This window comes from Urocitellus parryii, chromosome 5 (assembly GCF_045843805.1).
Source record: "Urocitellus parryii isolate mUroPar1 chromosome 5, mUroPar1.hap1, whole genome shotgun sequence".
NCBI lineage: Eukaryota > Metazoa > Chordata > Mammalia > Rodentia > Sciuridae > Urocitellus > Urocitellus parryii.
Window position 1 is genome coordinate 187,853,442 of NC_135535.1, and position 11,970 is coordinate 187,865,411.

Below are 11,970 nucleotides of genomic sequence, written 5' to 3' on the forward strand. Positions count from 1 at the left end.
AGCAGGCGTTAAGTGGCTATAGAAAATAAACTCACCTCCTGATATCTTTCTCATTGCTTGCTATACCCACTTACTGTGAAGATGATTTTGTGAGGTGTGACAGAGGTGTCATACAGCAAAGGAAAACCACCACTTTCTAATTCTATCTGTTCAGGTTTTTCTTCAGCACAGGCTTTTGGGGTTCCTCGCCTTTTGCGGAATTATGTCTTAAATGGCAAGTACTATTTTTTTTTTTTAAAGATATGTTTCTCTGGAAGCTTATTCTATCCAACTCATTTTAAGTTGCAAACACTCTTCTGTAGGTAGAGCTATCTTTATAATTAAGTTTCTGTAATTTGGCTGAGGGAGAGGAAAAACTGAAACAAATGGTAACAGTGCCTCGTTAATGAATTTTACCTATTTTTAAAAAATGGTTTTTAAGTGCCATGGCAAAAAAAAAAAAAGATTATTTGATGACAATGCCAAGATTACTTAACTCCAGGTAGAAATTAGTTTCCATTTGACTGGATGTTTCATTTAACAAGAGGGCTTACATTTATAGATTTTTTTTTTAAAATGTAATTATCTTAAGGAAGTAAGTATGTACAAAGAGTAATGAGTAGCCACACGAGTCTTATGAATGTTTAGAGATTTAGGAACATGGAATCGAGCTGCATTAGGAAAACATCTACTTGTATGTGATACCCGAAGACTCTAGAATACACAAGAGAATTCTGTATTGCTTATTGTTTAAGTTACATTATGGAAATCTGATCCGATTTTAGGTTCCAGGGAATCCTTTCTTATAGTCCTACAGATTTGCCAACTTTGCCTCGTTTTCCTGGGTTTTTACCCAATTCTTCCTTCAAACAGTGTCCGGATCTCTTTTCTTCCCACATCCGTGTGTTTCTTAAAAGACTCATTTTCTTCAACCTGTGGTTTTTGCTCCCCAGATGTTCCTGCAGCCCTTCTGAGTGAGGTCAGCCATGACGTCCTGATGACCACGTCAAAGGCTGTCGGCAGTCCTGCTGCTGCTTCTCTGTCCCTCACTTGAGGCCACTGACCACTCAAGTGATTCCTCCTTTTTCATCATCTGCCTTTTCTTGGTTTGGGGGGATGTTCACTTCTCTCCCTCATTTTCTTTCTCTGGTCTCTTTCCTTTACCTGCCCCTTTTATTCTTGTTCTCTCAAAGACCCAGCTGTTCTGACCCAGCTAGCCCGTTGCTGCTCAGTGATGGGTGGCACTTTAGCTCCTCTCCCAGACACCCAAAGGGCTCAGCGTGACTTCACCCTCTGATTGGCAGGCACCTTTCTCTGAAGGACTTCTGCTCCTCATCTAGTCTCACTGCATCTGTCCCCATCACCTCTCCCCTCCCTCACCCCAGGGGCCAACTTAGAGACTTTGGGGTCATTTTGGCCTCTGTCCCGTCCTTCCTCACTTGTCTGATCATTGACAGCGTCCCTGGGATTCTACCTCGGCAGTGACTTCTGATCTGCTTCCCTTCCTTCCTAGGCATGTGAAGTACAGCTCTCTTCATCCTCTGTTGGTTCTGGGGCCCCTGACATTCTCCCGCCCTCTGCTTTGCTGCTGGACTTATTCTTCCAAAGACAAATGCAGGCACAGCTCAGCTTGGCTTCCAGTAGCCTGCAGGATGTGGTCCCAAACACAGCTGCTCTCACCCATGCCGGGCTCTTCTCTCCACTTCTCCCCAGCTCCTGCCCTGTGCTCTTGCCTGAGCTGGATCTACTGTGCCCCTGTCCTATCATGGGACTTTGGCCTAAATATTTCTTCTCTCTCTTAGCTTGGGGGACACTCAAGTTTAGAGGGGACACTCGTGTTTAGAGGGGATACTCAAATGACATTTTTACAACCCCCCCCCCCTCCGCAGTCATAGTCACTGCTGGCTTTCATTGGTTACAATACTTTGTTGAGATGGTCTCAGTTGTGTGATCCTGTGCCCAGGTAGAGAGGGACTTTCTCTTATTCATTTGTCTGGTTATTTGTATCCGAGTACTGAGCACATCTGGGCCCTAGATATGGACTGGTTTGACTCATGCTGAATGTAGTTTAGGCCTGGAAGCCTCCTGGCGAGCTGGGAAAGTCGCTTTCCCTGTTTGGTCTGGCTGTTTATCCCTGCTCTGGGTTTACACTCTCCACCAGGAAAAGGAGAAACTGTATGTGGAACTGAAGCACATCCTGGCCCGGCAGCCTGGCCCCGAGGCTGCGGAGCAGCTCCAGATCTACCGGCACACCCTGCGGGAGAAGACCAAGCAGCTTAAAGTAAGTGGCAGGCTCTGCACTTGGCTGGCTGGTCAGAGGGCGTCCACACTCAGGGGACACACCTGGACCTGTCCACTGCAGGGGCACAGTGAGCTGGTCTCCCACATGCCACGCTCCATCCAGATCAGCTTTCTCAGAGCTCATTAAACACCTTCCTTTCCAGAAGGAGGTGAGCATGCAAGGAAAGGGTTGGGGGGTGGGGTGGCGAGAGAGGATGAAAGCAATGGGATGGAAATTTGTGGGGACAGGATTTATGTGTATAATTGCAAGATGATTTAGAGAATTTGAATGGAGGAAAGAAGCAGGGGAGACCTTTAACAACCAAAGCAGACCCCTGTGCCAAAGCAGGTTTCTGCTGTTCCATCAAGAATGAACTCGAAGCTCAGGCTCCTCCCCAGCACCCTTCATGACCATGTGTCAGATAAGTATTCATGAAAGGGAAATAAAATCATGCAAGAATTTGTTAATGTAATTCCCTTCTGATTGACAGAAGAACCTCAGTTGGAGAGATGAGATATTTCACTATTCTATGTGACTTTGCTAAATTTAAAAAAAAAATCATCTGTGCTCACAGGATGTTTTGAGATTTACCTCCTAAGGGCGTATTCCATGTTCTTGGTGTGCCAGGGAAGTTTTGCACCCACACAGCCACATGATGCAGCATCTGCCAGCTGACTTCCGGCACTTATCTGCCCAGGGAGGGTAATTGTCATTATTTCTGTTCTTGGGGTAAAATAGATGCCTCCCTACTGATAGGGCACTGAGCCTTTCAAAAGTAGGACTTTGTACAATCACGTCCTTTTAGTAAAAAGGGCAGATGAAACAGAAGTCTAATGAGAACATTCATATCCAGATTACTCTGAATGTTCATTTCAAGTGAACAGTCTGAGACATAATTTGAGTTTTTTTTTTTTTTTTTTTTGCATAAGGCATACACTTTTGGTTATTTTTGTTCCTAGAAACAATTGAATATTTCAAACAAAATAGAAAATTATTTTCTCATTTTCTCAGGATGGATATAGATCAGAAAAGTGAATGTCTTATCTTCACTTAGCTCTGGATGGCAGTGAATGGCTCTCGTGGGGGCCTTTTGTTACTTTAACCCTTTATCTCAGAAAATCCCTGTTTTTGCTCAGAATGAAATGTGACACTCCACAGGAGAGGTTCTTGGGGATGTGGTATACCTCAGGTGTCTGGACAGCTCAACATCATCATCTGGACTCCAAGGAAATTCCTCATTTGTTATTTAGAAATAGGATCTTTGTTAATAGACACTTAACTATTGAGACAGGTTTTCTTCCAACATGAAAACATGTTCTTGAGCTCATGAGAGCAAGGTCAGAACCATTTTCACAGAAATAAAGAGGAAAAAGAGTTGGGAAGCAGATGAATGCTCAAAAGGTGAATGTGTCTCTTTTGTGCAAATCTTTAAAAATAGCAAGCAAGAGGAAAATGAAATGGAGTCTATTGCATGTCCCTTAGAACAACAACCTGCCTTTCCTAGCTTGGTTTGGTGGGAAGCACACCTCGCTTGGACACGCTTTCTGTCCCATCTGGATGAGTCAATTCCTACTCTCGTCCAGCCTGAGGCCAGTAGTCCCACAGCCTGTCTTGCACTGGGCTCTCCTGTGCACTTATCATGGCTCTATTTCTTAGAGATAAGAGTCCCAGTACTGCGATGAAGGGGGACGTATCAACAACATACTGTCTATGACCCAGTAAAGAGGTCATAAACATTTGGCAAAATGACTTTGGCAAACACATAGACTGAATGCTTAGTTGGCAGTGTCAGGATGATTTTAGAATAGTTCTTGCTGGGCACAGTGGCATGTGCCTGTAATCCCAGTGGCTTGGGAGACTGAGGCAGGAGGATTCAAAGCCAGATTCAGCAACTTAGTGAGGTCCTAAGCAACTTAGGGAGACTCTGTCTCTAAATAAAATATAAAAAGGCTGGGGATGTGGCTCAGAGGTTAGGCACCCTCGGGTTCAATCACCAAAGAATAATTTTTACATGATCCTCTAATGAATCACACTCCCGAAGTGATATTTTTTCTTGAGCTTCTTTTTCTTTTATTTAAGGTTTTAAAAGCAGGTTTAGAGTGTGTAGCTGGGAGTTTTTCTGTCCCTAATCACAATATTCCTTGAAACACATACCATCCATCTGAGCCAGTTTGAATGATTCTGGAGAGTTCTCCTTTTAATCAGGGGAATGACATTTCATTTCAGTTTGTCGCCTGATTATGAGTCTTCAGCCCTCAGCCAGGTGTTGACACAGTCTTGGGCCTTAAGCTGAGAAGCACGCAGATTCCCTGTTAAACCTGGGCATTGTTTTGTGCTTTAGCTCCACTGAGGTAAATGGTAGCAGATTAAAAAGGTTTTTCAGAAAAGGATGATGTCTCATTTTGGATATTTTGACTAATGCTGCTTTATTTGCCATGTTAGGTTTTGTCTTCAGAATTGAATATGTATGAGTCACAGAGCCAAGAATATAAGTATGAGATCGAGAAACTTGGCAATGAACTGATGAATTTAAAGAAGAAATACCTGGCTCAGAAACGTAAAGAACTCATTCTGAAGTAAGAACTGGTCAAATGTTCTAATTTTTTTGTGCCAATTAGCTGCTCCTAAGAAAATATTTGGTGAATATTCAGAGAGTTGCAGCTTTCTTTAGGGTAAACTAAGTTGCAAGGTGAACAAATGACATTCCACGGGACACTAACTGGGTTTGGATCAGAGCAAGATCAGAGTCTCTTCCAATCCTGAGGCCCCTTCTTAGGACCTAAAAGGAATCCACGAATATCTATTCACCTGTGGATCCCACGTGGCACAGGGAGCCATACTGTGACACCCCGGCTCCCTGTCACAGTATGGAGATAACCAGCCAGGACTATGTTTGCAAATGAAGTTCAAAATCAGCCTTTTACAAGCTGAAGCATATTCACAATTGCACTTTTGCCAAAGGAGCAGGGCTTAATAAAGCAGTTCTTTTTAAGTAACACAATTGTACCACTGTAATTCTAACAGTTCCTACATGTTAGATCAACTGTCTCTGAAAGAGCTCCTCTATCTAGTAACTTCAGTATCTGTGGTGGGGTTGCCATGAGTTAGTCTTCTCCTAGCAGATAATAATGCAAACGTGAGGTTAACATTTTGGGTTCAGAAAATGGATTTTCTGATGGGTTTACTTGCATGTTGACAAGTAAATCTTCCCTTCACTTTGTTATTATCATTTGCCTGATTCTAGGGTGAGGGGTGAAGTCTGAGGGGATGAATCAAAAGGTTTGAAACTTGTTTTGAATGCATGACATTGCCAGAAACCATCCAGTTAATTCTGTCGTGACTCATATGATGGGTTGAAAGTCATGTTTGGTATTTCATCCACATGGATGTTTCAGGGACATGGTGAAATATGGTTTGACTGCATCTGCCCGTGATCCGTTGGTGGCAAACAGCATATAAAGTAACTGGATGCAAATTCATTTGCCAGTTAAGGTCTTCCCTTCTTGTAAATCAGAGTGTTCCCCCATTCCTCATTCAGATGCCAACTTCTCGGTAGAGTAAAATACTGCTGTAATTCAGACACGTCTCTCTTCATGTGTGGGCTAGCCACTGTAGGAATCAGAATCTCTAGTGACATTTTAAAACACATGCAGGTTCCCAGGCTCCATTTCCAGAAGTTTGGATCCAGCAGGCTCTGGATGGGCCTCTGCAATCTGTGATTTTACAAACCCCGCAGGTGATTTTCATGTACATGGGAGTTTGAGAACCACTGAAATAAATGATGTGAATTAAACGAACAGTGCAGTGGCAACACTGTAGGTTTCTTTAAGGACATGGAGATGCTGCATATAAAATGTCAACATGGCCAGTTCCCACGAGAGGCTGGTGACTAGCTCGGTGGTCTTGAAGTGGTTCTCGCTGGTCAGTAAAAGATTCTTGAAACTTTCAGTTTCTCCCCTTCATATACATATTTTTAAAATTTTTTTTGTCTTAGAATAGTTTTAAATTTAACTCCTATATATTTTAATTTCTAAATTACTTGCAAGTACTATCATCATTTTGCAACTGTTGATAAGTATAGTTTTTTTTTAATTTTAAAAGATAAAAGCATAAGTAGAATCTCTGATACTTTCCTTCTACACCAGTGGGTCATCTTACTCATCTTCAAGGGCTCACAGACCTCAGCTGAAGACCAGTGGCTTAGATGACACAGTTCCAAACAGCTGGTTTGGCCAAATGGTCATTCATCTTCCTAGAGCTGGTTTAGTTCCCTGCCTTTGCTCTGGGGTTTGGCTTAGTCTTCTTTAACCTTACTGACCACCCCATTGTTAGCTGGTTACCCAATGTTGAGTGGCGTCCCTGCTGGCTCCACCCTTCTAGATGGCCTGTCCGCTAGAACTCTGCCCCAGCCATCTGCCATTGATAGTTATTTAAATTTAAATGAATCACACTTAAATCAGATTAAAAATTTGGTTCTTCGGTTGCTATAGCCAAAATTCAAATGCTCAGTAGCCACATGTGCCTGTGGGTTAGATTCAGGGCTTTTCCATTACTGCAGAAAGACCTATTGGCTAGTGCTGCTCTGGAATCTTTTCCTGTACTTGTCCTCTTCTTGTCCTTAAATGTTCACCATTTGTAGACACTCTGACCTGCTTAGGGTTTCACTGATACTTCCATCTGGTTGGGGGATCCATACACTGGTAAACAGATGAGTGCATAGGAGCACAGCGAAAAAAAGATTAAGGTGCTACAGAAAAATATGCAGAGGCAAGAACAAAAGTGCTGAGAAAGTTTAGACTGGAAGGAGGAAGGCTGCAGGGAGTCATTATAATGGTCTATAAATACATTAAGAAGATAATGCAAAGGAGACAGTATTCCCATTAGTCAGCTTAGACCAAGCCAGAAGCATTAAGCCCAAGTTCCTTCAGAAAGGAAAATTTAGGTTATTTAAGGCGAGGGAGTGCAGGGGGAAGGGGGAGCGGGTGCTGCTCACATCTAAGACCAATCACAAGCTGGACGAGTTGCCAAAGTACATGGAGGAGCCTTCTTTGCTGGATCCACTCAGGGAGAAAGCTTTTGTCCTATTTGTGGAGGATGGTTTTTCACAATAATGAAATCAGTTCTGCTAAGAGACAGCTGGGTTGATTACCCAATCCTCTCCAGGATCTTTCCAAATGGAATAATTTAGACTTCTCCCTGTGGATGTTCTCCCCACACATGCCCTTTATAAAATAGCTACTCATAGCATTTTTACCTTTCTGCCTTCTCTCATTTTCCCCAAGCACCCTTTTTGTCACTCGCTGGTCCTCACTTACACCCCTTCTGCTCCTGACTCCCACACCACCCCAGCCCCCCAAACTGGTCTACAATTTGCAGTACCAGTTAGATTCTTTCCCCAAAGGCAGAGTTTGTTCCCATAGGGTAAACCATCCATAGTCATCCAATCTAATTGATTTTGGTCTTAGCTGTAATTTAATTCGCTTAATTTTTGTTTAAAATGGATTCCATTGGTGGTTTCTGTAAGACCTTTAGTGACACAAAAGGCAACTTGTGTAAATCTGAGCTAATTATGCAGTTTTGTGTGTGTGTGTGTGTGCTGTGCTGTGCTGTGTGTGTGTGTGCTGTGTGTGTGAGTGTCCAAAGGAGATGCATATAGAAAACACATTGTAGATTTTAGGGAATGATTCCTTGATCTGTTGAAAAAAAAAAACCCTATCTTATTTATCTCCCTCAAATTTTCTTGGATCTCAAGTTATTTCTAGTAATAACTGTTGCTTGTCTAGAGTTAAGGGAAAGTTTTTATTTTTATAAATGTCCAATTTTGATGAAGATAACTCATTTGTAAGTTTTACCAGTACTTTGGAATGTACCAGTTGATAAATGATGATTCTGCCATTATTATTGAGCCAAGAGAAAGATTCTTCTGACTGATCTTTGGGACTAAACAAATGGTTTTTTTTTTTTTTTTAAACAAAGATGTTTACAAGTCAGAAAGCCACCAAATTCACAGTGTTAGAGTTATAATGAGGTCCTCTGTCCGTATTTAGATCAACATTAGGAGAGCACATTTCACATTTAATTGTCTTCCTCTGATTCTTTGTGTTATCAGCAAACACCTAATTAGATTTATACAACCACCTCATCTAAAACTAGAAGCTTTAATCAACATTGTTTTTGGTGACTCACTCACCCTTGGAACTTACCAGAATATCAAACTTAGAAGAGGAAAAAAGATGTTAAGGAAGCTAACTCTCTCCTCCTCTCTTACAGAAACAAGAACAGACTACCCATAGACAACAGCATCTCAGTGGCGGAACCCACAGGCCCTCGATTCACCGGGGGTGGATTTCCCCTCAGCAAGACATCCAAAACGAAGTCCTAACTGGAAGCTGTTGGCTGGGTCAGGTTAAACAGCTCATGAAATTTGCTCTGGAACATTTTGGCAGAATCTCTTTTTATATCCTTTGGATCAGAGATATTTAGAGAAATCAGGTGCCCAGATTCCAGGATGGAAAGGAATGCAGAACTGTCATAGTCATGTACATAAAAGAGTGAAGATGTTTCACTTGGACCGTGAGGATATTGGCAGATCATTATTGGACTCAATAAGGCTGCCATATTGCACAAAGTGATCTTTTTGTTGCAACCACATCAATTGACTTGAAATGCACCAGATTTAGATACTCTGTATGAGTGAAGCTTTAGATCTTCATTTATTTATTATAGATATCTGTGCAATTGAAAGTTTTATATTTGAAAATATTTTTGAGATGCAATGTATCTCCTCTCATTACTGAGAATCTATTTTTAATTATTCCTCATTAACAAGTCATTGCATGACGTGAGAAAGAAGAACAGACTCTCAAGTCTTTAAACATGTTTTGAGAAGGATATCCATGTGGAATTTCTTTTCAGGCCTAGGGTAGGAAAATCTATTCCAAAGAGACATGCCAATAAACAAGCATAAAAAATAAAGAAAAGAACCTTTATTGAGATTCTGATCTTTGCTTTAGTAGTGGATGTAATTAAAATTTAAAACTACCTTGAGAAATGTTTAACATAAGGATTTGATTCAGAGGAATGAACACTAAAAAGAGGGGGCTGGACTGGCATCCCGGATTCACCTTTCTAGACCTCATGCTTGAGCATGGGGTTGTTTAGCACAGGGATCCGTTTGGCTTTCAGGCTCCAGACAACTTTTTAACCCATCGAACCCACTGTGTTTTATTTTTGTGAAGACCACATTTATTTGGGCACCAGCTTACTGTTTCACATTATGTGGGGACACTGAGGACTCACTGGTCACCTCTCTCATAATAGTTTGATCTCTGTAATCTTTAAAAAGGTGTTGAGTAGTAAGTGGCTCAGGATGAACAAGAACCATGTCAGTGCATCTTTAGACCATTCCATTTATGCAAAGGGACCAAGATTCCCCCTGTGAAAGCAAGAGTATTAATGGCCCAAGATGTTTGTTCAGACTATACAGGGAAGTGGGACTTAGTGGGGAGCATCTTCAGTCCACCAAGGACAGTGCCCTGTCTCTAGTGGGGTTCTCCCGAAGCAGACCAAAGATATTGATGGCTATGTAGGTGATGCATTATGAGGTAAAACCAGGAAGAGAGTGGGGAGATGAGACGGGCAAGGGAAGGAGGCCAAGCAAGGATGTGAGTTCCATGTTGGGAGACTTTGGCTCCATCTTGCAGGGAGCTCTAGAGGCCATGTCATAACATCCCAGAGTTCTCCCCGTCAGGGTTAAGAAAGCTGGGGTATTTATATCCCCGTGCTGTCAATCATTGACCAAGGACTGCTGCTCTGGAGGGACCCTCTGGTTCTCTCTGCCTACTGACAAAGCAGGTTCTGTCAGCTTGATGGCAGCCATTGGACAAAGAGTGCAGGTGGTGACTGTTAGAAATGAAAGTGGGTAAGGGTCAGGGAGCATCATCCTCTCCTGCTTCTCCCAAATGGGCCCCGTGAAGGAACTCTATAACAGACAACTCTATAACAGACAACTCTATCATAGAACTCCATGGTACATGGTGACCCTGTGGTGAGATGTGATATCAGCAATTTGGGCTCTATACAAGGATATATATGAAGTATGGGAATTTCCCCTAGAGAATTTACCAAGAGTATTTTGAATCTAAAAAACAAAACAAAACAAAACATAGTAGAGCCATTTCCATTCTGAAAAACAAATGATGATGTAATCCCTGAGCCAGCCGTGTTTTGTTTAGATAAAAGAAACAACACTGACGATTTTCCCATCCTTTCAGAGATGTTCTAAAGTAGGACCATAAGCCAACTTCATTCTGAGTTCTTGGGTGGCTTCATAAGGGATTCACTTCTCTAGGGGAATGGAGTCTTGACTTATCTCAGTATGGTGAAGACTCTGGAGACTGCTTCTGGATTCAGAACCTGGCTCATTATAGCAAAGATTGTTTTGAAGATTGAAGGAGTTAATGCATCTAAGCTTAGAGCAGTGTCAGGCACACAGAGATTGCTCAATGAACATCTGCCATTGTTATCGTTACCTGAGATATGCCTAATGTTTTGAAATTAGAGAAGAAAGGTTGTTTGTCACATACAATGTATCAGCGATAAAGGTGAGCCTGATTTTCATTACAGGGTTGATGACACCAAAATGTCTGGATGAAGCTGGATTTTTTTGTAATGTAATTTATAATTGAATATCTTCCAGAAATGGCATGTTGAGTACCTTATGAAACATTCTATCTATATTTCCTGTAATATGATCTGGGGACAAAGTGATCGTTGAGCTTCAATTTTTTTCCCCCCCAGTAATGGGGATTAAATCCAGACACACTCTGCCTGTGAGTTACATCTCCAGCCCCTTTAATGTTTTATTTTGTGATAGCATTTCACTATGTTGCTGGCCTCTAATCTGTAATCCACCCAGTAACTGGGCTTAGAGACCTGAGCCACGGACCTGGCTCCTTTCACCTTCAGATGTCAGAGCTCCAGTCACCAGAGGGAGAGAGCCTGGTGGCCTCTGCTACCTCTTCTTGTTTCTCTGAATGTAACAGAGCAGGGTGGTCTGCTTCGGCTATGTCAGAGGTCCCCTGAGCCAGGATGCAAGAGGATTCTGAGAGCTGACAGGGGAGCTCTGGTGGATGCATTTGCTTTTGTTCAGAGGGAGGAGCAATGAGTTAAGCCTGGGAAGGGGGCGGGTAATGTCACTGCCTCTCATTTATGGCACCTCCCGATGGCCCAGGGTGTTCTTAGCAATAACTGTTTAGGTACAGGTGTTTCCATGCACAAAAAAGAGCTGTTAAAAAACACTGGGATTTGCAAATCATGAAAGATTAAATGTGAACTCGCAGTGGGCTGAGGTGCTTTTCCAATCACAAATTTGAGCTCCTTTGTAGAGCAACATTAGGAGATGGTACAGTAGCATGATTTTACCCTGGGGTTTTCTGAGTTTCGGAAAGAAGTCCTGTTGCTAAACCATCCATTGACTCCCAATTGGGCTGGTGGGAAGCTGGTATGGTTTCCCTGTTAATGGAGAGAGGCATGATAAAAGGGACTCCCTGGTCATTATTTGCTGATCATCGCTTCTCAGCGACTGCCCTTGTAGCCAGGTTGTTATTGTGCTTACCTCTGAAAAATTGCTCAGAGCAAAGGTTTGTTGCTGTGATAAGCCACAGAGACTGTGGTAGTTGTGCTAGGAAGCAATGGCTGCAATTCTCCCT

At 42.4% G+C, this 11,970-nt stretch overlaps 1 protein-coding gene across 1 annotated transcript in view; it reads left to right on the forward strand.

The window, feature by feature from the left end:
- Positions 1–8,642, forward strand: part of Cfap58 (cilia and flagella associated protein 58) — a 106,437-nt gene extending 97,795 nt beyond the window's left edge. The window contains exons 17-19 of the mRNA XM_026401166.2: positions 2,141–2,260; positions 4,703–4,836; positions 8,531–8,642. Of these exons, the coding sequence (XP_026256951.2) occupies positions 2,141–2,260; positions 4,703–4,836; positions 8,531–8,642 (366 nt within the window). The remainder of the gene's footprint in view (positions 1–2,140; positions 2,261–4,702; positions 4,837–8,530) is intronic.
- The last annotated feature ends 3,328 nt before the right edge of the window (positions 8,643–11,970 follow it).